This window comes from Anolis sagrei, chromosome 4, assembly GCF_037176765.1.
Source record: "Anolis sagrei isolate rAnoSag1 chromosome 4, rAnoSag1.mat, whole genome shotgun sequence".
Taxonomy (NCBI): Eukaryota; Metazoa; Chordata; class Lepidosauria; order Squamata; family Dactyloidae; genus Anolis; species Anolis sagrei.
The window spans coordinates 59,336,344-59,361,643 of record NC_090024.1 but is presented as its reverse complement, the minus strand read 5'-3'; the positions used below and the strand labels follow the sequence as shown (position 1 = coordinate 59,361,643).

Below are 25,300 nucleotides of genomic sequence, written 5' to 3'. Positions count from 1 at the left end.
GAGTCCGATTCTGGGGGGTGGTGCTCATTTTGCATTTCTAAGTCAAGGAGCTGGCATTGTCCGTAGACACCTCCTAGGTGATGTGGCCGGCATGACTACATGGAGCGCCATTACCTTCCCGTCTGAGTGGTAACCCATTGGTCTACTCACATTTGCATGTTTTTGAACTGCTAGGTTGGCAGGAGCTGGGGATAATGACGGGAGCTTACCCCGCTCCGTGGATTTGAACCGCTGAACTTTCAGTCAGCAAGTTCAGCAGCTCAGCAGTTTAACCCACTGTGCCACCAAGGCCCCCCTAAGGAATTGGGTAGTACCTACATTTTTCATTTAGGATCACTTGGTGGATACATTTTAGAGCTGTTGTATATGCTTGACATTAGAATGTTTTTAAAATTACCATATATTCTCATGTATGAGCCTAGAAATGTCAGTGAAAAAATCAACCCAAAGACCTGTGTCAGCTTATCCACAAGTCACTGTAAGTACTGAGCCTTAACTCTTATAAAAAAAAGGAAGCATCACATTCTCTTAAGTCAGGCATCTCAAATTCTGCCCCCCCCCCCAACTTTTGGCCACCAACTCCCAGAATTCCTGGCTATTTATCAAGCTGGTTAGAGTTTCTGGGAGTTGGAGGCCCAAATAGCTGGAAAGTTGGAGTTTGAGGGTGCCTGTTTTAAGTAGAATCGTGTTTGTTTTTTGTCGTGTCAGGCGCAACTTGAGAAATTGCAAGTCGTTTCTGGTGTGAGAGAATTGGCCGTCTGCAAGGATGTTGCCCAGGGGACGCCCGGATGATTTGATGTTTTTATCATCCTTGTGGGAGGCTTCTCTCATGTCCCCGCATGAGCAGCTGGAGTTGATAGAGGGAGCTCATCCGCCTCTCGCTGGATTTGAACCTGTGACCTGTCGGTCTTCAGTCCTGCCAGCACAGGGGTTTAACCCACTGCACCACCGCGTTTAACCCACTATGCCACTGCGTAGAATAGTGAAAGGTGATAACTTAGTCCATCCTGGAAGAACCTTAAAAAAACACCAGTTTCCTCTCTGCTATTGTGCTGCTTCTGCCTTGGTCTGTTGGGTTAAAGCCCTCTTAAAGGGGAATAAAGCTGTGAATGCAAATATTCTGGAGAGTAAGCCATACTTCAAGCACGTAAGTGAAGCAGAAGTGTTTAGAATCCTGTTCAGGATCCTGTTCCCGCCGAAGCAGTACCTATTGATCTACTCATTTGCATTTTTGAACTAAGTTGGCAGAAGCTGGGCCTAACATCAGGAGCTCATTCCTTTCCCCAGATTCAAACCACTGACCTTTTGGTCAGCAAGTTCAACAGCTCAGTGGTTTGACCTGCTGCACCACCGGGGGCATAACATAGTGTTGTTTATGAAGCACCTATTGCTACAATGTGTTGACTATAATTTCCATCGTCCTGAAACGGCGGTCTTCAAGCAACTAGAAAGCCCAGGAGGCTGAATCAGGCACAGAAGGGTTAGGTTTACATCCACTATAACTAGCCATGGCTCACTACTATCTAGTTTTGGAAGCTCTAGCTTTCTTTCGCAGTGAGTGACCAAACTACAACTCCCATTGTTCCATAGCCTTGAGCCATGCATGGCTGTTCAAAGCAAGTGTCATTGAGGGAGCCTCCCTGCAGGAGAGGAACACAACAAAAGGACACCTCAGGCCACGCCCACTTCCTTTGCTGCGGATCCCGCTCTGCCTCTGTGACGTCACAAAGGCACGCGCTCTGGCCCCGCCCACCAAGACCCCGCCGGTATAAAAGGCGGGCCGCTCTCGCGTGCCGCCTCAGAGGAGGCTCCGGCAAGGGGCGAGGAGGAAGCGTTAGCGCTGCCGAGGAGCGAAGTCTTTTGTATGGTTGAGAAGCGGGAGGAAAAAAAAAGGTTGGCGTGTTTCCACAGAGGCTAGAAGGACAGAGAAAGCGAGAGTGCCTCCTCGACGGCTCAAGGAGGAACAGAGAGGGCGAGGATGCTTTTGGGCCTTGTCTGTGGGTACCTCTACACCAGGCATGGGCTAACTTGGGCCCTCGAGGTGTTTTGGACTTCCACAATTCCTGGCCTCAGGCCCCTTCCTTTTCCCCCTCAGCCGCTTAAGCGGCTGAGGGGGAAAAGGAAGGGGCCTGAGGCCAGGAATTGTGGGAGTTGAAGTCCAAAACACCTCGAGGGCCCAAGTTAGCCCATGCCTGCACTACACTCTTATTTTGATACCACTTAAACTGCCATGTCTCAATGCATTGGAATCCTGGGAGTTGTACTTTAACACAGCCTTAAGCCTCCTCTACCTCACCAAACTACAACTCCCATGGCAGTTCCAAGTGGTGTCAAAGTCTAGATGCACCTTGTGGAGGGACTGGGCTTGAGCTCCTGCTCAAAAGGAGTCCAGAGTCCTTTCTTCTCCTGTCCCTTTTTCAAGCTATCATCATATGTCACAGAAATCAGTCTATACATTGAGGAATGTATGAACAAGAATACTGGATTGTATCCATCAAGAATTCGTTGTTGCTCAACCTTCCTAATGCCGCAACTCCTTGAGACAGTTCTTCATATTGTGGAGACCACCAACCATAACCTTATTTCTGTTGCTACTTCGTATCTGTAATTTGGCTACTGTTATTATTGTAATGTAAATATCTGAGAGCCGTTCAGCAGTGGAACTCTCTGCCCCGGAGTGTGGTGGAGGCTCCTTATAGAATCATAGAATCAAAGAGTTGGAAGAGACCTTGTGGGCCATCCAGTCCAACCCCCTGCCAAGAAGCAGGAATATTGCATTCAAATCACCCCTGACAGATGGCCATCCAGCCTCTGTTTAAAAGCTTCCAAAGAAGGAGCCTCCACCACACTCCGGGGCAGAGAGTTCCACTGCTGAACGGCTCTCACTGTCAGGAAGTTCTTCCTCATGTTCAGATGGAATCTCCTCTCTTGTAGTTTGAAGCCATTGTTCCGTGTCCTAGTCTCCAGGGAAGCAGAAAACAAGCTTGCTCCCTCCTCCCTGTGGCTTCTTTTCACATATTTATACATGGCTATCTTTGGAAGCTTTTAAATGGAGGCTGGATGGCCATTTGTCAGGGGTGCTTTGAATGCAATATTCCAGCTTCTATGATTCTATGATATAGAGGAATATGTTCACTGGGCAAATACACAATACGCCCAAATTTGAATACTGGTGGGGTTGAGGGAGGTTGATTTTGTCCTTTAGGAGTTGTAGTTGCTGGGATCTATAGTTCATCAACAATCAAAGCATTCTAAACACCAATGATGGAATTGAACCACACTTGGCACACACAACTCCCATGACCAACAGAAAATACTGGAAGGGTTTGGTGGGCATTGACCTTGAGTTTGGAGTTGTAGTTCACCTTCATCAGTGAGCACTGTGGACTCAATGATACATCTGGACCAAACTTGGCACGAATACTCAACATGCCCAAATGAGAACACTGGTGGAGTTTGGGGGGGGGGGGGGGAGAATAGACCTTGATATTTGGGAGTTGGTGCTGGGATTGATAGTTCGCCTACAATTAAAGAGCATTCCGAACCTCACCAACAATAGAATTGGGTCAAACTTCCCACACAGAACCCCCATGCCTGCAGGGACTCGCTGCTGTGCGCCTCCCTCCAACCTCACACATTCTCCCTTGCTTGCACATGAGTACTACACTGCCATGCGTCAAGCATGCCTGCTCTCCCCTCCCTGCTTGGAGTCTCAGAAATAACCCTCCCCAGGAGGAGGGCTTTTGATGGAAGGATTTGCCATCTGTTTTCAAAAAGGAAAAGGACAGGCAGAAAGATCTTCAGCCTTCTCTGCCAAAGGGATTGCTAAAACCATCAGAAATATATGTTTTCTGATGGTCTTTGGTGACTGCAGTTTAACACCACTTTAATTGCTGTGGGTCAAAACTATGGGATCCTGGGAGATGAAGTTTTGGTGAGACCTTGTCATTACATTTCCCAGGATTCTATAGCATTGAGCCATAACAGTTAAAGTGGCATCAAATAGCATTTATTCTACAGTGAAGATCAAGCATGGGAAAACATTGATCCTCCAGGTATTTTGGACTTCAAGTCCCACAATTCCCAACAGCAGGCTGTTAGGAATTGTGGGAGTTGAAGTCTAAAACACCTGGAGGAGGGCCGAAGTTTGCCCATGCCTTGTGTAGATGCACCACATGACTGTGGACACCAGGGTTCATTTCCCCACTCAGCTGTGGAAACTCAATGCATTATCTTGGTTGAGTCGCATTCTCATAGCCACAGAAAACCCTGATTAGGCGCACAACAGCAACAATGCTTTCCATATTTACGTTTGAAAAAGTCCAATATACTCCCTACTGGATAGACAGTATTGGCACTCCAGATGTTTTTGGACTGCAATTCTCATCAGCCTCAGCCAGTACAGCCAATGGTGAACACTTATGAAAGCTGCTGTCCAAAAACTTTTAGAGTATCCCCATGGTTTAAATGGGCCCACTCTGCAATAATAGCGTTTCGGGTTATGAAATAAGAGAATGAGCAAAAGGTATAGACTTCCCGCAAGAGAGACAAAAGTCAGATCTTAAAACGATCAAATATTAGAAGCACTGGCCATATGTTTTATGTTTCAAAATAAATGAGCAGAGAACTAGAACAAGTATTTATGAATATGAAATATCTGAGGCTTGCCTTTTACTATAGAGGCATATTTATACCAACTTTAGTGTCTGTGAGATTATATGACCTCCCCACATCTTCAAGACTTTAGTTGTTCTGCCTTAAGCAAGGAGAGATTTGAAAACCAATGTTCCGAAATGATATTTCCTGGGGTGTGATGCCTTTCATTTGGGATCAACAACTAAAAAACAGACTTCCAGTATTACTTTGCCATCTCTCTTCTCCCCAAGGGGTGTCTTTTGAAACCTCCTTTAGGGGAACTAGACAGTCCCATGAAATGTTTCGCCTGATGAGCTTAAAAGGTTCATATTAGTTGATCCGTTTGGGTCATGCTGTTCCTCTTCCTCACTCACTTATTCCTAACACTTATTGGAGATAATGAGTAGTGCCTGCCATTCTCTTTTGCACCAGTATAGAGAATAGGAATCCAGGGTGCATCTGTAGATTGAACACAGTTTGACACCACTTTAACTGGTGTGGCTCAATGCAATGGAATTCTAGGAGTTGTAGTTTGGTAAGGCACCAGGTGCAGTTTTGGGCAGAAAAGGCTAAAGAAAGACATCATAAAACTACAATTCCTGTTGTTCTATAGCATTGAGCCATAGCAGTTTAAACTGATGCCAGACTACATTAATTCTCCAGTATAGCTCAGGAAATTCAATTGCACTATTTTAAATGGTTTTTAATTTAAATTATTTTTTTACCTATTTTGTAACTGTTGTTTTATCTGTTTGTATATGGGGGGCATTGAATTATTGGTGGCTGTAAACCACCCTGAGTCCCCTTTGGGGGTTGAGAAGGGCGGGATACAAATACTTGAAATAAATAAATAAATAATGGACCAACTTCAGCCCTACAGGTGTTTTGGACTTCAACTCCCACAATTCCTAACAGCCGGTAGGTGGGAGTTGAAGCCCAAAACACCTGTAGGGCTGAAATTTGCCCATTCCTGGTATAAATTCACCCTAGGATTATTCATAGTAATGTGTGAAGTTCACTGACATATATTATGTGGTGTTCTGGAAATTAAGCAGAGTTGGGCCTAGTTAAATTTTGGATGTAAAGGCACTAGGGAATGAATACATGGTTCTGGCCCAACTTACCTGTCTGAATCTCCCCTTATGAACCTGCAAGGACTTTAAGATCATCTGGAGAGGCCCTGCTCTTGGTCCCGCCATTATCACAAGTACGGTTGGCGGGAATGAGAGACAGGGTCTTCTCAGTGGTGGCCCCTAGGCTATGGAACGCCCTTTCTAGGGAGATTAGATCCGCTTCATCGCTCCTATCATTCCGGAAGAATCTTAAGACATGGCTATTTGAACGGGCATTTGAAAATATGGAGTAACGGATATAATGATGGAATAACTATATAGCGGAACTGGACATTGTTTTAATGATTATCGATTGAAGTATGTTTCATTATAATGTTTGATTTTATGGTTGCTGATGTTTTTTATATTGTATATTGTAATTGTGTCCTTGGTGGCATTGAATTCTTGCCTTGTAAACCACCTTGAATCGCCGGAAGGCTGAGGGAGCGGTATAGAAATGTACTAAATAAATAATACAAGAGATCTCCAAATTGGAGGAAGTCCTACATGAAACTTTCCTGAAAAATCATGTATGTCAGAGTTAACATAAATTACATAGTTAGGTTGACCAAATGGTCTGACTCAGTATAAGACAGCTTCCTTCTATGACAATGACCCACTTTCCTATACTTACCAGACTTAGGGGGAATCAACACCATAGAACTGATGTAGTTTGAGACTATTTTAACTGCCATGTCTCAAGGTTGTGGAACTGTGAGTGTTTCACATTATCTTTAGTCTTCTCTGTCCAAGAGTGTTGGTGAATCAACAAACTACAGACCTCATGATCCCATAGTATTGAGCCATGGCAGTTAGTGGTGTCAAATTTCCTTAATTATATAGTGTAGATGGTTATTAATAGTGCTAGTGTAATTATTGAATGGGATAGAGGATAGATCAATTTATATGGCTGTTTGGTAGCTAAAGAGTCCATATTCAGTGCCAGTATTTCAAGAGTCGCCTGTGGTTTGAGAGGGAAAAGATCATTATTTCATCACATGGACTATGGATTAAAGTGTATCTCTTAATACCTGAGATCTAGTATATTAGAATGGAAAAAAATGGTTGGATATGTTCGAATATCCCTTATCTGAAATGTTTGGGACCAGAAGTATTTTGGATTTATTTCAGAATTTGGGATACCTGTGTTTGCATATGCATACTTCATAAAATATTTTGGAGATGGGATCCAAGTCATGAATGTTTCGTGTGCACCTTGTTCACATAACTATAATTTTATGCACAATATTTATCATAGTTTTGTGCATGACAAAAGTTTGTGCTCGTGGAACCATCAGAGGCTTTTTACTATTTGTAAAGCACTACCATATTGTCATTTTGACCGGAGAGAAAATCCTAATAGAACCTTTCATACCCAGTAAATGGCCTTTGAAAATGTTCATATGCATTTTTCCCATTACCAGTCTGTTCATCCATATTTAAGATCCATAACTCTGTTTTCAGAAAACAGACATTTATATTGTCAATGTCAAAGGCAAGTTGGTTGTGTTTGAGTGCCAAATTATTCCCTTGAATGGTAACATTATTTTAGATAATTGAGTTCCACGGAACATTTTGTAGTAAATGTGATTCATATTATTGCCCCAAGAGGAATGCAAAAATAACTAAGGCAGTACTTACCACTGAACCAACAACATCTGCTTTGTATAAAGATGCCTAGCTTAGACCTTTGCCAGAAGAAAGGGCAAAATAATTAATTGTGAGTGAAAATGGAAATAAAGAGAATATATATGGCCCAGTTGTTGCATCTGTTTTGCCAGTGAAAGCATTCATATGATGCGGCATTCACACCCTAAAACTCAAGTGAACATGCCCATTGTGCATTTTATAGTATCTTTATGTTGTGGGGCCAGGGCTGTTTTATAGTTCTTTTATTATTTGAATAGTTTCTAAGTTTTTTAAATGATTTTAACAAACTTACAGGTTTAATTCTATTTTAATATTTATATAGGAATCAGAGAGGCATGCTTTTAGCCCTCTGAATGTAATCCCACCATCTTTTATCATTGGTTATATTGACAGTTCAACATCTGAAGGTTCAGTGTTGCCCACCTCTGCTGTAAAATAATACAATTTAAGTTCTTCAGTTACATACGTTGTTGAATGGCTAAGGTGGTAAAATGATGGTAGTGGCCATCATAGGGAAAATCTGAATAGCTTAAGAATTTAGGGTAGGTGGGAGATTGTGCATTGTCACTTGCCCAGGATAATCTTAGAGCATTTACAAAAATGACCACAATCTTGAAACAACAAGCAATCTATGTAATTTTACCGTTCTTGCTTTTTTATGAACTCTGTGTTCAACTACAGCTGTCAGTTCTGTAAAATTATATTTTACAGAAATGAGTACCACCGTCAACCCTCCACATTCTCTGTAGTTAGAAGCAAAGGTCCCCCATAAAAGTGAGGAAATGAATATGTTGGGATTTTTTTAATGTGAGAGAACCCATCTAGTAATTTCTAGGTCTTTCAGCATGATTCTATGATCAAGCTGACCACAGAATCACACTGCAGGACATACAGATTCCTAGAGATACGTTTTCTCGAAGTCAGCATTCCCAATCCTTTGGTCTTCAGATCCTACAATTCCAAACATCTGGTAAACTGGTTGAGATTTCTGGGAGTTGAAATCTAAAACACCTGAAGGAGAAAAGATTGAGAACCAGTTCTCTATGTCCTGCAGCATTAATGGAGGAAGTTGACCCAAGTCATTATAGTTCCTGGAGAATATTTTAATCAATCCATAAATAATTAAATCTGCAAAAGTCAAAACAGCAAATTCTCCATATTGTGTATAGGTTTTATTTAATATACTTGTATTAGTGTAGTGCTGGTGCCAAATTGAGCCAGAGCATGAAAGGAAAGACAGTTTATGGATGAAATAAATTATGACATGAATCCATTTTGGACTAGAGCAGAGCTCTGACAAGGGAATGTCAGAATTGTTGTTCAAAGAGTAACATTTCTGAGCCATGTTCTCCGCCCCCCCCCCGCCCCCCGTCCCCCTCAGTGACAATAGTCTTCCTCCTTCAACCAATTTCCTTTCCTTCCAGTTTTGCAATTGCAGTTTTGTCTTCAGCGGGCAACAATGCATACTGCGAAGCCCAGGATGGTGGTGCCTTATGGCCTGAAGACACTACTTGAGGGAGTCAGCAGAGCTGTTCTCAAGGCCAGTCCACCCAACATCACTGAATTTGCTGCTATCTATTTCAGGGAGCTGATACTTTTTCGAGAAGGTTTGCTTTCTGCTTTCTCTATGGTTTTACTTTTAAAAAAAAGTTAAATATCTATTCATAGAGCATTTTTGCCGTTATTGTGGTAGCATCGTTATGATGGCTTCATTGTTCATAACAACTTATTTATGGCTTTTGAAAGCCAAATCTTATGATGATTTATATTAATGTTTCTCTCCCCTATTTTCCCCTCCAGAACATCCTAATTTGGACATTAAAGATCTGGTGAGAGAATTTCATGCCACGAGAGGTAGGAAATTAGCAGAATACAAATACTTTATTGGTTGGATTTTATATTATGCCAAAGAACAACAACAATTATTATGTTATTAATTTTAATAATTTTAATATATTTATTAATATTTTGTGTATATCTGGTGAGATAATTTTACATCACTAGAGGTAGGAAATTTGCAGAATATGAATACAGACAGAATAGGCTCAGTAGGTTTGCTCTTAAGTTGAATTTGTATGTAAGTCAGAACAGGGGCATTTTAAAAGTGTAACTCCCCCTATATATATATATATATATATAGAGAGAGAGAGAGAGAGAGAGAGAGAGAAAAGCTTTGGATAGCTTAGGGAAGGGTTAATACCCCTGTGGTGTCTGCTTTGTTGCCTATTCGCCTGTTCAGAAGATTTCCCTGCACTTTCTGTCCCTGTGATAATTGGATTTTGAAAAAAAAAATGGCTTGTTGCGGAAACAAGAATTGGTGAGAAAGTAGATGCACCTTTTCCCCATGATACCTGTTTCAGGAGTGAATTTCCCTTCTGAGTGCTGGTTTGTCTTGCTTCCTATTTCTCATCCCTCTTTCTTAACTATGAGTCATTTGTAAATCGGATGTTTGTAATTGGGGGACTACCTGTAGTTTCTTGGTGGAATTATATGTTATGTAGAATACCGCAATAATTATATTAATAATTTTAATGTGTTTATTAATATTTTGTACCTGAAATGCCATTATAGTACTTGCTGTGGCTGTGATTCATAGGATAAATGTGATATGTAGTGCAGGGGTTGTTTTCCACTTCTGCACTAACTCTTTCCTGCCAGCCTTTTCCTATAAATAATAAAAATAGCGGGGTGAATTTTAAGCTGAAAAATGGTCCTGGGGCCAGGGGGTGAAGGGATTGCACCAATTTCCCATTTAGATTGTGACCTCAGTGATATATTTATATATTTTAGACAGCTCCAAGAATAACAACAGCACATGATCTTGAATCCTGTTAAGACAGTAAACTAGCATAAAAATACAGAATTATACAAGCAGCTGTGCCTTTCTGAAGATTGTGTCAATGTGGTCCCTAGGCCAGCTTTTTTTTTCACAAGGACACACAGACCTCCCTTCCAGAAAATAGGCTGCTGTTGGGAAATAGGCAAACACAAGCAGTTGCACAACTTTAAAAAAACTATTTTAAATCTTTGAATTTGTTCTAACTTGTTCAATATGTCTATTAAAATTATTTTTACTGTTTTAATCTGCTAGTATTGATTTTACCTGAGATCATTTGGTATAAATATTCTCATAAATAAAGAATGGGATCCATTATATGTCCTAATATCCTAAAGGTAACATATCCCATCTCTTCTTGGAAGCTCACCAGGGTCACCCTTTGTTAGTTCGTGGATTAATGAATATCAGGTGCAATGGGCTGCACTTTTAGCTAAGAACAGCCTACCTAGCCCACTGCATTGTAACCAGTCAATAGCCAGGGAGTCAGAACTATACATACCCTGCCTCCCCTAAAATGAGACTTAGCTGGAAAATAAGTCCTAGCATAATTTTTCAGGATACTCATAATATAAGCCCTACCCTAAAAATAAGCCCCAGTAAAGATCACCAGCTAAATGGGCGCATTTACCAGTAGTACATCCATTGCAACACATGGCATCTGTATTGAATTATCAAATAATTATATTAATATATAATTAAATATAAATAAATAATATTATTGACATAATATTATGACAATGTTCCAGAAGAAAATGACATGACTGTATTTGAATAAATAGGAGCCCCCGGGGGCGCAGTGGGTTAAACCCCTGTGCTGGCAGGACTGAAGACCGACAGGTCGCAGGTTCGAATCCAGGGAGAGGCGGATGAGCCCCCTCTATCAGCTCCGGCTCCTCATGCGGGGACATGAGAGAAGCCTCCCACAAGGATGATAAAAACATCAAAATCATCTGGGCGTCCCCTGGGCAACGTCCTTGCAGATGGTTAATTCTCTCACACCAGAAGTAACTTCTGACATGACAAAAAAAATTGAATAAATATAGATTTTTGTACAAGAAGTGTAGATGGTTGTACATGAAAAAATAAGACACCTCCTGAAAGTAAGTCCTAATGCATCTTTTGGAGCAAAGATTAATGTAAGACCCGGTCTTATTTTCAGGAAAATGTGGTAGTGTTGTTGCACACTAGCATGATGGTGCAGTCTTAGCAGACGTAAAGCAGCAAAAAGTCAAAATGTGATCTTTAGAACAGAGCTCCTAAAATTATTAACTATAAGCACTTGGCTTCTTAAAAACTCATTCTTACTGTAGCATCAGCATTTGTAGACTAGGATCCAGGATGCACTGTGCTATAATAAGCCCATTCATTTTAAGCCTCCAACAGAACTTTATTGATTTTTGCTGCAAAAGACTCTGATAAACATTAGTTGAGCTCTGAAGAAGTTACTCTTTTGGATTGCAACTCCTAAGGACTCCCCACTATAGCCTACTGCTGAGGTTATATGTTTAATATGTAAAAATAATCTTTCAAGTTATGCATGTTAATAACATGTAAAAAATAGTGTTTGGTGTTTTTCATCTTTCTTAGTCCTTTTGGATCTCAAAATAGGGCACATGTTTATTTTTTACTGAATCTTCACATATAGCTTTGTCGTCCTCTAAGGAAAAGTATTTTTGTTCTTGGTAGCTATAATCACAAGGAATTCTCCTAGATAAATTGTGGCAATATCAATGTTGACATCTATCCATATTGAGTTTTAAAACCCTCCTTCATTGTACTCATAGCCATGATTCTGTCAATGCCAGCCTCTGTCTCAGTCACAAAGAATGAACTAATCCTTTATTAGTCTTTATTTATCCCCGCCTTTTCACCTAGAAATGAGGCTCCTCCTTGCAACTTTATCCTTTTTGGCCTTCTAGCAATCTTTCCTCCTTTTCTTTGCTCTGTTTTTTTCTAGTCCAGTTCTTGGGAAGAGTTTAGAATCTTGCTATTCAGTTTAGCATATAAATAGATTTTTAATTGGTTTCAATGGTTTACTTTTAATGCTGTTAATATTTAATCCTATTGTAATGTTAGTATATTTTTAGGTTTTGAGTTGTATTGTATTGGTTTTTCTGTAGCTGCTTTGAGTCTCTTTTTTAGAGAGAAAAAGTGGGGTATAACATAAATAAATAAATAAATATTTTTAAAATCACTGTGATGTTAATCAGATTTATAATAGTTTCTTCAGCACATGGATGTTTTGGGAAACAACTTTGAGATCCAGCTTTTATTTATTTATTTTGTATCAAAAGCATTGCATACACAAGTATAAAACTGATAGAAATAGAAGGAGCACAAGCGGCTAAATAATTTTTGACCAAAACCCGGCAACAGCGACCGCATTGTCTGTAGTTTTAAACAATTCTTCCTCTGTACATGAGGCAGGGCATTGTGGGCAAGCATACAGGTTCTGAGTTGTTTGTTCTGCTCCGCAGTTGCACAAGGTGGAGGATTCTTTTAGGTAGTGCCATTTTGCCAGATTGCCTTTTGTTCTGCCCACTCCACTTCTGAGTCTGTTCAGGGACTTTCAAGGTGACCATTCTTGGTTTGCCCCTGGAGCAAACCCTCGTGGGGGACCATCCAATTGGGATTTCCTGGTTTAGCTGCCCAGAGGGATCCCCTGAGATCCAGCTAATGAAGTTAATGCTTCCAATGAGGCAGACTGAGTTCATAAAAGCATATGCTAGAAATTTATTCATCCTAGCTAGCCTCAATGTAGCTTATGGACTCATTTCTGCCTTCTTATAGCTAATAGTTAATGAAGGATCTTGGGAATTGAGATCCCAAGCATCTGGATGCTATGTTAACAGGTTAAAGAAGGGTCACATAGACACTGCCTTTTCTTCACAAGCCATGTGTGCTTGATCTCTCCTTGTCCTTCTTTTGGGTTTGTTTTGTAAACACCTGTGTTGTGTTGCTAGCTTCTTTCCACCACAAGAGGTCCCTAGGATGCCTTTCATTCAAGGCAATGCTGCTTAAGCATTGCCTTTCCCTTTTTTCCTATCAAGCCCATTATTCTTTGCAAGGTCATAATATAAAACCAGAATATCAAGAGATTACTTTTTAAATGGATGGTATTCTGTCTGAATTATATATGGTAGAACCAGACTTAAATCATATTTAGAGTAACCACATTATAATAATTAGGGCTTAACTTATCTATGACATAAAAGTGGACGAAGTGTGCCCCGTCAGAGATGGTTGGACTGCAACTCCAAGTGCTTCCAACCATTATTACCAATATTAATGTTTCACCAGTTTTCATGGTCACAGGCCGTGCCGCTTAGGGAATTGTGGGTGTTGTGGTAAAAAATCCTATAAAGCCTTCAAGTTCTATGTAAGACTGTACACAACCATTGTTTTCTAGACTCCTTAGCCAGGTATTGGATGAAATGTTTTTGAGCTGAATTTGTTTTAAAAAAATATCCTACATGCTGCTTAGCTTGAAATGATCTTTCTGCCTTACATTTTCCTGCCTCCCTTTTACATTTTGGATGCACTTGGTTCTCTGTAATTACTAGTTTTAATGTTTTTTCATTCACAGTGGGATGAACCATTTTGTTTGTTATCTTGTTACTTCACTCAGTTCAGGGAATGCTTACCTAAAATACATTATTGTATTGTATTCACATATATGACAATGGAAGCCTAAAAGGCTATACATAAATAGGAGTGTAAGAACATTATTACAAGAGGAAGGTGCTATATTGGATAGTTTTTGCATTCTTGGCTTCCTTGATTCACCATGTTCTCACTTGGGCCGTCTAGTAAAAGTGTCTGTGCAGTTTCTGTGCAGCAGGAATAAGGAACTCTGGACATTTTAGATTACAACTCCCATCCCCATCAGCAGATCAACATTGTTTTGAATACATTCAATATTCTGTAAGCTAAATTATACTTCCTTCTTTATGCCATCTAATTGGATTAGCATCCCCTCTAGTATGTTGACCAAGCCGTTCATAAAAATTGTAATCAGCCCAGTGCCTAGAATTGAATCCACATGGAATTGCTCCTAAAATGGTTCTCCAGTTTGAAACAGAGCCATGTATGAGGAACTGTATATATTTGTTCAACCACTTTCAGATATATGTATCAATAGTACCATCTAATTCACTATGTACTATCTAATTCATAAATACATTTAATGCCTATGGGACTCTAATGAATTCCCATAATAATATATTTAAGATGCTTGGGTATATAAAACAACGTAGCTTTGGCTCCATGTTGACCAAGTTATTGACTCTTCTCTTATACATAAATTCAGTAAACTTTCAAATTAGATTTGGCAGACAGTAGTTCCGAGTAACACTATATCTTCTTTAAATCAGGGAGCAAGGAGCTTTTTGGTCTGCTAAGGTGGTAATTTTTCATTGTTATTTCTCTATATCAGGGCAGGCAAAGTGCAGCCTGTGGGACATGTGTTCCCCCAGTGTTATTTTTGCAACTCAAGGGTCATCCCCCCCTCAAAATAATTCTTTAAAAAATTGTTTTGCTCTCCTCTTGACCACACATTTGGAATCCCCTCCCCAGGAGATAAAAACTGCATTAAAAAAACTTTTCTTGCCTCAAAATGAATTACGGAGACCCACATGTTCCCTAAAGGGCTTTCGGGGGCAATTTTTATTTTATTTTAGGGGGGACTTCAATTCTCACAAGTGATTGTTAGCATGGCCAATGAGAAGGCATTGGAGGATTTGTATTCCAGAGTGTCTGGAGGACCAAAAGTTCCTTTCTCAGGGTTTAAGACAAAAGCCCATTGACTTTATTCATATTTCTTGCTCTGCAGTGGAAGGATGGGCTGAAGGAACAGCCACAGCTGCACAAGTGCCCCGATCCAAAAGGGCCGATGTTGGAGATGCATTTCGTCCAGACTTGGAAACGGTACCAATGCATGGTGAACCCAAACGAAAAGAGAAATCAACTGACACTGAAGAGGACCAGATAAATGAAGAACCTCTGCGTGAACTGAGCACCAAGACAACCCAATTCCCATCGGGTGTGGGTGAATTTCTAGACAAGGCTGGGGATGAAAAGGGAGCTGGACTTGCCTATGTCCCTGCTGATCCAGCCCAGCTAGCTGCACAGATGCTAGGTAACGTTGAAACTGTTAGTTCTGAACCTGAATTGAAGGATGTGGCAATTTCAGTGCAGACCCTTCCTACATCATCTCACAATTCAGAGAATAATGTAGCTCCTGAAGCACTTGCAGAACCTGCACCAGCAGAGCCTGCATCTGCCCCTGAGCCCGAATTCGAACCTGAACCCGAACCCATTTCTGAACCTGAACCCGAACCCGAACCTGAACCTGAGCCCGAACCTGAACCTGAACCTGAACCTGAACCTGAGCTTGAGCCTGAGCCTGAACCCGAACCTGAACCCGAACCCGAACCCGAACCTGCCCCGGTAGAACCAGCTTTGGAAGAAGAAGCATCTTTCCCAGCAGAAGGAGAAGCAGAACTTGCCCCAGCCGAAATGGCACCTGTGGGTTCAGCGCGCTCTCTCAGGGCTGGGTCAGCCACTCAGAGTCATTCCTCCGTCCCTGGGGAAGTAGCTTTCTCAGGCAGTCAGGCTGAGCAACCACCTGCTGATGCTGACGCAGTAGATCCCGATGCCCCAGACCCCTTTTTAGAAGAACAGCCACCCCCGCCAGCACCACCACCTCCTCCCGATAAAGACCCATTGAAAGCTGAGACTTGTTCGAGCGAAATTGAGCTCACATCCGATATACATCTTACACCCATGTGCGATGATGACCCTGAGGCTGGTGGAGAGCCCCTACCACCGCCTTATGTAGAGCAGTTTCCACAGCAGATAGTCATTCCCTTCGTAGACACAGTAGCATGTCTCTTAGATCCTCTAACAGCTAAACTAAATGCAGGCCAGTTGTCTAGCATTCTAGATCCATCTGCAGATGATGCAGAATGTGACCCTAACAGGATGGATACTCCAGAGCAACTGAAATCAGCTGACCCAGGTTTAATTATGTCAGGTAAGAAAGTTGAGCTCTTTCTGTTTTAGTAATACTGTAGCTCTGTAAGTAGCAAACTGCTCCATCTCCTCAAATGTGCTTGCACTGGTGCAAGTCTTGCTAAAACCAGTAGGACTTGTACTAGAAAAGTATTTTGAGGACTGGAGCTTTGCGCCTAAGGCCAATGTTAATCCCAGCTAGAGGAGACTTGCTCAAAAGAACAGGACTTATTAATCTAAGTAAATCTCAGTCATTTCAGTGAATCTACTCTTGTTGGGATCAGCATTGGACTTAGTCCTTAAGTGTTTAAATGCAAATACTCATGTCAGTACATGGCTGAGGCAAATAAGGGGAGTTACAGGTCCCACTCCACTTGCCTCAATGGGATGTGCACATAAGGAATTTTTGCTTCCAGTTGTGTAGTTGACTGTGAGTAAGCCTCATAACTTTACATTGCAAGAGTATTGTCTGTCCCTATCACAAGTCTTGTATTATTATCTGTAAATAGATCGAGTAGGGCAACACTCAGCAAACAAGTTCTGGGGCAAATAAAGTAACATTTTTTGGTCTCCGTTTAAACCAGTGTCTCTCAACCTTTGTTTTTCCAGGGGTTTTAGACTTCAATTTCCAAGAGACCCAGCAGCATGGCAGATGGCCAAGGATTCTGGGAGTTGAAGTGTAAAAGTCAAAGGTTGAGAAACACTGTTTTAAACCTTTCTCACAGTACACTATACTTCTTGAACCAAATTTCTCTATGTGCTCATAGCAACTAAGGGTAAGTGATGTGGTGACTGTAGCTTTTTTTTTTTAAATCAAACATTTGAACCACAGGTGAGGAGTGGGTAGCCTCCCAGATACTGTTGAAGTACAACTCCCACCAGCGCTCACTGTTGTCTCTCTCACTAGAGAGGATGGAGTTGTGATCCAACAGCAGCTGGAAGATCACCAATTCCCCACCTCTGAGAAGGATTCTTAGCCGTGACACTAATGTAGGTATTTGCATTTAAAACAAATGGTGGTGGTTGCCTGGCTGTCCCATTAGGTCCCTCCTTCTCCAGCTCATCTACAGGGAATGGACTAATGTTGGAGGCCTGGTTTTCATTTTGCAATATGGCCTCTTCCATTTATGTCACTTTTTTAATAGCAAGTGAATTGTTCACCCCTGTTCTCAGCTGGAGAAGGTCTCCTAACTGCATTTTCCCCAATGACCTGGCCTGATTCTTCCCTAGGATCGTATACTTCCCCCAGATCCAGTCATATCCTGTTAGGGAAGTAGGTAGGTGAAGTATAAAGGCATGTTACAGAAGAGAGAATGCTGAAGGGCAGAAAAAGGCTGGCATGGCTGGAGAGGAGAAACAATGGTGTTGCAGCAGAAGTAAGACGTGCAATTGGCACACATTTTCCACATCTGTTTTTTGGAGCACTTGGAACTGTAAATAAATAAGATATATACTCAACTGAAGAGAAAACATATCTTTGACAATTTATTTCGGTTTCCATCGAGTGACCGCTAGGAGATGAAATAAGCTTGATCCACCCTGTAAAATCAAGAGAAAAGCCTCTTTTGCTCTTAATGCAAGTTCTGTTGCTATTAGCAACAATTGTTGCTGTTCCTACATTTCAGCCATGCCAAAGTCTCTGTTCTTCAGGGACTCTCTCCTCTCTGTAACATGTGTCCTCTTGCGGCATAGAGTTACGTGTAAAGATATACAGTATGACTGCAGTTCATGCATCCTAGTAGATGGACTTTCATGCCAGCAAATTTTCTTTCAAATTTTTATTTTATAGCCATGGCAACAAGCGAACCAGGACAGCCACCACCATATTCTAATGTGTGGACTCTCTATTGTCTAACTGATTTGAACGAACAAGGTCGTAAGTCACCACCACTTCAACCACCCCTTCCACCTGTTGGAACTGGTGCGCCTGTTCCCCAGGCAACCCTATTCATATCTAGTGGTAAAGACCAACCGCAGTATCTACAGCCGCAGATGATACAGCAAGGCCATCCACCACAAGTGTCCTCTCCAACTTATGTGATGATGGAAGATGGGAAGAAGGGAAGTGCACCACCTTTCATTTTAGTGGGCTCTTCTGTTCAGAATAAACAGGACTGGAAACCTCTCCCTGGCCACACTGTCCTCACACAGCCAGATGCTGCTGGTAATGTGAGGAGGTTCGCTACCATCCCTGTGCCAGTCGCCAGGCCAGCAGATCCGAAAGTGGCCAACCCCAATTTTAACTCGACACAGGATAGCGGCAGGCCTCCAACACCAGTTTTTCTTTCAGTTGCCATACCACTGGAAGATGTGATGGCTGGGAAGAAGGGCTCTGGCGCTGGGGATAAAGCACCCTTTGCAGGCAGTTATGGGATAGCAGGAGAAATCACATTTACTACTGCTTCAGTACGCAGGACAGAATAGAGTAAAGGTAAGTCTAGAAACAAGTTAATGGCCTTGATGAAGAGGTAAGCAGCTGTGACTGTGAGTAACAAATAGGGGCAATTTACGGAGCTGATTTAGGTACTCAAATGTAAACGGGATCATACATGTCCCTTAAGATGTTAGGCTGTAATTTCCATCACAGGAATGATGGGAGGTGTGGTTCATGTACATCTGGGAAATTGCATGCTCTTTTATGCTATTTTAAATTCAGAGTTATTTTATAATGGGCCATATTCTTGATCATTTGCAACAGACACTCTAGAGATAGAATGATTTTCAGGATTTCTCTCATGGGAAGCACCCAAAAATTTTTAAAAACAGTCTTGTGTTTCAAAAGACAATTGGTGTGAAAGTTACTAATAGGAAAGGTGCCTCTGTGGCAAGCGTGTTATTTTTGTAGTGTTGTGCTCCTGGGAGTTGAGAACTCTGCATCTATAGAGTGGCTATGGGTTGTGCTTGTTTTATATTTTAAAGCTAGCAAGCTGTTCATGACATGAGACTAAAATACTGCTGATGCAATTTAGAAATAGATTTCTGGCTTATGCAATCCACTTTATTATGATTTTAATTATTATTATATGTTCTCATGCATGCTTCAGTCATATGTAAAAATCAAAGACAGCTTTTGGGGCCGAAATTAGGGATTTCTCCATATCCCATGGGTTGAGGAAAATATTTAAGGGCACATAACAAATAGTTTCCTCTTCTTCTAAAAATACATAGAGAAAACATACTAAGGAAGAGCTCAAGAGAAGCAGTGGAACTGTTTATTTGAAGAATTACAATGTGGGTTTAAATTGCCAATCTTAAAATGTCTGTGTCTATAGACACCCAGGTAGGGAAATGAATTTAAATGAGGAAAATGAATGAGAATGCAGCCTGAAATAAAGGATGTGTGTGAGAAAACCAGGGAAAGTAACCTGTCTCTATTAGTGACCCAGTGCGAAGGCAGTCTCAAGAGGCAGAAGCAAAAAGTATCATTACCCCTTTCTTGTCCATCTTTGAGAAAGGAGGCAGCACTCTCTCTTTTCTCGCCTTTTTTTGGCCTTAATGAGGGAGCCCCAAAAAAGCAAAATGCTCACCATTTTTGGAGCCCAAGATGGCGGAGAAAAGTGGCCATTTTTAATCAGAGCTTAATACATAAGCTTTTCTGTAGAGAGATTGTGACAGCCATTTTTAATAAGAGGCAGAGAGGCTTTTTAGTAATCTCCGACTGAAAGTGGTCATTGCCCCTCTGCTGCATTCTTTGGTTTTCCCTACATTGCTTCTGAAAGTGAACATGAGAAAGGAGAGAGCACTGCCTTGCCTCCGTCCAGTTTGGACAAAGGAGTGAGTGCAGTTTCCTTGCCCCACCACGTCAAGAGGGGCTTCTTCCCTGATCCTCTTGTTTCTCCCTTTGCACTGGTTCCCTATCCCAGCACTGACCTGTGCATACATCGATCCAGATTTTGGGGGGTTGCGTTTTTCAGAAAAAGTTTTTGAGTTATACATGAGTAAATATGGTAGATTGCTGAGATTTCTCAAATAGTTTTCGAGCCCAGAAATTTGTTCTGACAACTCAAACAGATCACAGTCCCTCCATACAGAAATTCCTTGCTTGTTATCCCAAGTTTTCTTCATTTTAGCAGTATTATTCAGGTGTGGGTGGATGGGGTTAATTCTTCATTGTTTTACTGCTATTGTTAACAACTAAAAGAGGTTTTTGTCAATCTACTCCTACCATCCAGAGATTTATCACTAGATAATAATGCATTGTTTGCCTTTAATTCAGAACAAAAATCCTACCAATTTTAATAGGATGCGTTCCTAGATTTTGGCTCTAGTCCAATGGTATGTGCTTACTCTCTTTGTGATCCTGTTTTGTCCTGCATGTTGCTTGAAGAACTTCAGCTACAAAATGCTTCACAGATGAAATTAAGTATAAAAGAAAAAATGGTTGAGGCTGCAGTGTTATATCTTGTTATCAAGGATATGTCTCATTGAACCCAAGAAAGATTTATCTCTCTGAAATTGCAATATCCATTTATCCTATACATTGGTTGTTTGGCAGGGAACTTAATTAATACTAAATCCACCCCCTCCTCCCATAAGAAACCCCATCCTCTCTAGCATTTTAGCTTTCTAACAAGTGTTTGGTGCACTGAGAAAATAATTTTGCATTTGACATTTATTGATGACTAGGACTCTTGAAATTTCTCATCTGTAGGGTTGCTGTTAGTCAAAGTCAACTTGATGGACAACAGCCAGCACATAGCTTATACATACTTCCCCACTCAGTTAGGCAATCTTTTGGAGAAACCTACAAAAATTACTATCCTGCAAGAATTACTTGTACAAAACTCCAAGCACTCATTCCCATGAAGTTCATTGTAGGTTACATATACAAAACGAGTGAACAGATGAGCTTAACTTTGCTGTTGTTACCTGCCATGAAGTTGACTTTGATTTATGGAGACCCTATTATTGAGAGGCCTTCAATTCCATCTATCATCAACAGCTCCACTCAGGTCTTGCAGACTCAGAAATATAATTTCCCTGAATCCATCCATTGTAATGCAGTCTTCTTCTTTTTCTGTGCTCTAGCATTATTATCTTTTCTTATGAATCATGTCTTCTCATGATATGGCCAAAGTCTGACTGTCTCTGTTTCATCATCCTGTTTTCTTGGAAATGTTCAGGCTTGATTTGCTCCGGGACTCATTTTTTTTTAGCAGTCCATGATATCCATAGAACTCTTTTCTAGCACCACATCTGAAATAAATTCATTTTTTCCCTGTAACTTTCTTCATTGCCCAGCTTTCACAACGATACCTGTAAGTCAGAAACCCTATATCATTTACAATCCTAAATTTACTCTGTAATATTATATATTTAACTTCAAAACTTTGGTTTAATTCCTTCATATCTTTCCTCCCAAGTCCTAGTTTTGATTTCTTGATTGCAGCCTTCATTTTGATTAATGACTTAGTCAAAGGATGAAAAAACATAATCTTCATCATCTATTTTAAAGTTGTATAAACCATCTGTGGTCATTATTTTTTTAATGTTCTGCTGTAAACCTGCCTTGGTATTTTCTTCCTTGACTTTCTTCATTCCAAGTCTTTTCTGTGTTCATCTGCATATCATAAATTGATTTTCCTTCTTCCAATTTTAATGCCTTCTTCCACTGAGTCTTAATTCAGCTTTACGTAGGTCTTCTACATATAAATGAAACAGGATGACAAAATGTTGCCTTGTCTGACTCCCTAGCCACTTGGAAATCCTTCAGTTGGTCTGTAACCTGATTATGTTGTTTGACTTCCCTGAAGTCTTACTGATTTTAATTGGTGAGATATTACATTACATCCTTTACATGCTTTTTCTATTTCTCTCATTATCATCACCACTTAATTTCTTCTTAGATTTTCAATTCCTGAGTAAAATATGATACGGTTTTATTATCCGATTCAAAATGTCCCACTTTTGTCCCTTTTAGCTCACTTACCTCAAATACTTTAATGTGTATACGTTCAGTTACTGGTATTTTACTATGTCTATCTTTCACTGATTCATTCATTCTTGTAACATTCCATGTTCCTATGTGTTGTGCAGCTTCAGACTTAAACCGCTGAGCACATCAACAGCTAAACTTCCTTTCGGCTTGAGTCCAGTTGCTTCACTAGCTTCAGTGCTACTCATGGTTGTCCTCTGCTGTGCCATGACTTAGGAATTTCATGTTTTGACACTCTATTATATTTTATTTTGGATAGTCTCATCATAAGCTTTTCATGGTAAAAGATCTTTAGAAAAGAATTGCAATGTTTCTTTCCGTGTAGTATTACCAAGCATTATCTGTGGTGTCTTTGTTGTTATCTGAGAGATCTGTGCTGCCCAGTAACTATTTGGCACATTGAGTTTGATCTTCAGCAAATTTCTGTCTGAAATGGGAGACCCTAGCAGCACTGTTGCAGTCAACATGGCTTCTTGACTTGTGGAGGAGCACACAATCCCACCACCATGGGAAAGTACTGCCAAATGGTGGGTATCTTAACCATAAGATGACATATAACTTCCGTGTGCATCCATCTGTTTCCAAGTACATAAAATTGCTAGCTGAGGTAATTATTATTATTATTATTATTATTATTTATATATATCCTGCTTTTCTACCTCACAGGACCCAAAGTGGCTTACAACATATTAAAATCATGTAAACAACAATCCAAATACATAGATAATGAGTATGTATATTGCCAACTCTTTGCCCCTGTAATATTGTCAACAACTACTTTCATGAACGCTTGTTGACCATTCTAATTTGGAGTTATTGAAAACAACTTAATTATGGTACTACATAGTGGATTTGAGTCAGAATCTCCCCCCCCCCCCCCATGCTTGTATTAGTAAGCCGAGGTCCAAGGGGATCTGTTCTCCTGTCAGTGGAGAGACAATTGCCAAACATTCCCACCATCCATAAATGATCTCTAATGCAACTGGCAGAAAAAGGACCTGTTGCAAATTCACCTTATGCTCTGGAATTGAGCAGCCACATCTCAATCAACAAGGGAATGGATTCCCATCAATTCCAGTGGCTGCTTACTGGTAAGTAGGGTTTGGGACACTTTCACAGTCTCTAAGGGCTTGTAACTGTATGCCATTTATTTGCAATTTCCCAATAGGATTCCAGCTGGCATTCCTAAAAGATGAGAAGTATTTAATAATGGCTAAAGATGTTCCAATGATTTATTTTAGAGCAGAGTTGGTTTCTGAGAGGCAGATTTCAGTTTTACACATCTTCCTAGACCTTTTGGCACTTACTTCTTTGGTTTGCATTGCCCAAGAACACTGTGGGTTAGAATTACAATGAAGAGGCACAGAATTTTAATATTGTAATATTAATGGATAGGTACTTTAGAACAGATTCATATTTCTTGCTGCCAGTGAAAGATAAAAGTAGAAGATTTTTAAAAAACTTAAACTAGGGCATACTTTTTAGACTTACTGAGAATTGTAGCTAAATTCTATGCTGAAGCCAGTCAATGGAAACTAATGTTAACAAGCTGTAAAATCTTGCCTTGGCTGTATTAACAAATCCTATCTAATTTGCTTGTGTACATTTCAAAGTTCTCTCCTCTCGCTTCATTATTTTTATATAAAAATGCTTCCCCTAAAGCTGGTATGCATCAGCTCTCTCTTCAGCTCGTGGTGGGAATCTACTTATAGTTGGAAATATGGTATTTGCCACAAAAAGTTTTCTTACATTTAATTATGTAACATTCAGGAAGCTTTATTTCGGGATACCTTTAAAAATGCTTTAATGCAGGGGCGAGAATCCTGTGGCTCTCCAGATGTTGGATTCTATCTCCATTCAGTCCCAGCAACAAAGATAGGAAATGTGATCCAATATAATCTGTGAGGGAGGTAAAGGTTCTTCGCTCCTATTTAAAATGGGTTATATCGTCGTGCATTAATCTTCTGTTGTGTTACTTCACTTTTTGATGCTAAAAAGTGCTGCTGTGTTACTTCACTTTTTAATGTTGTGACATCTAAGTCTGAGGTAGCACTTGAGTATTGGATGCACAATTGGAAACTCCAACTACGTCACAGGTGACATGTTTTTCAAATTGGGAGTCAACTGCCCAATTGCTAAATTGGCAGTGCTAAGGCAGTAGAGAAAATAATATACAGTATGAACAATCCATTGGAAAACTGCTGTCAGGTTCGATAGCACTCGTCTTTCTCCCACCCTGGACATTCCACAAATACATTTGCCTTGTTTCCAACAAACCTCACAACCTCTAAGGATACCTGACATAGGATGTGGGTGAAACATCAGGAGAGAATGCTTCTGGAACATGGCCATACAGCCCGGAAAACTCACAGCAACCCACTGGGCTAGATAGTTCGATGCAGAACACAGTGGGTTTCTATATTCTTTTGCAAGAGGTGGATCACATGAGAGAAACCTGTATTTGTTATTATTATAAGTCATAAATTATAAGCAGAGCTGGGATTCATACAGGCATTTCCAGCCTAGTGTGGGCCAATATAATATCCCTGCTCATTGGTTACAAAGATTTCTTTGCTTCCTGAAAACTTGAAAGGGACTGGAACAATTTCTAATGGCTTTGGGACTGGCCCTTGTCCATTCTGTGTAGCACTTTTCTAAATGCTGGGACTTAGCAGCCATTTTCCAGGTGTATCTGCTCTGAGTCCCCTCGGGGAGCTAGGGTGGAATACACATAAAGTGTTGTTGTTGTTGATAATAATGATAATAATAATAATAATAATAATAATAATATCATCATCATCATCCATTTCTGGATTGCTGCACAATTCCCACCACTATTTTCAAGGATGAAATTGCCTTTCACAGAGTTGCTTTTTTTCCCTTCCCAGATTGAGAAGAAGTACTGCTGCCCAACATTTCACCCCAGAATGGAAACCTGCATCTTTAATTAAAATATTAACTAGTACAAGCAAATAAAACAATGCAAGTGATCTGAATCTAAGAGTTTCATTTGTGTGATTTCGATTTATAGACCATGGGATTAGTAGCCAAGTAGTAGAGAACCAAAATCAGGATGACTTCTTAATTTGACTAGATACAGTCCTCAATTTTAAGATA

At 40.5% G+C, this 25,300-nt stretch overlaps 1 protein-coding gene across 1 annotated transcript; it reads left to right on the top strand.

Moving 5' to 3' along the window:
• The first annotated feature begins 1,778 nt into the window (after nucleotides 1-1,778).
• Nucleotides 1,779-25,194, top strand: CABYR (calcium binding tyrosine phosphorylation regulated). Its single transcript, XM_060775176.2, has 6 exons — nucleotides 1,779-1,893; nucleotides 8,822-9,004; nucleotides 9,198-9,251; nucleotides 15,068-16,270; nucleotides 18,539-18,679; nucleotides 25,072-25,194. The coding sequence occupies exons 2-5, from the start codon at nucleotides 8,857-8,859 to the stop codon at nucleotides 18,670-18,672; spliced, it is 1,539 nt and encodes a 512-aa protein (XP_060631159.2). The 5' UTR covers nucleotides 1,779-1,893; nucleotides 8,822-8,856; the 3' UTR covers nucleotides 18,673-18,679; nucleotides 25,072-25,194.
• Nucleotides 25,195-25,300: the final 106 nt, after the last annotated feature.

Excerpts from the sequence above, each read along its gene's own strand:
- CABYR (XM_060775176.2), top strand. The coding sequence starts at position 8,857 with ATGCATACTGCGAAGCCCAGGATGGTGGTGCCTTATGGCCTGAAGACA. Across the intron at positions 9,252-15,067 it reads AGAATTTCATGCCACGAGAG|TGGAAGGATGGGCTGAAGGA; the intron begins GTAGGAAATTAG and ends CTTGCTCTGCAG. Across the intron at positions 16,271-18,538 it reads CCCAGGTTTAATTATGTCAG|TTGCCATACCACTGGAAGAT; the intron begins GTAAGAAAGTTG and ends TTTTTCTTTCAG.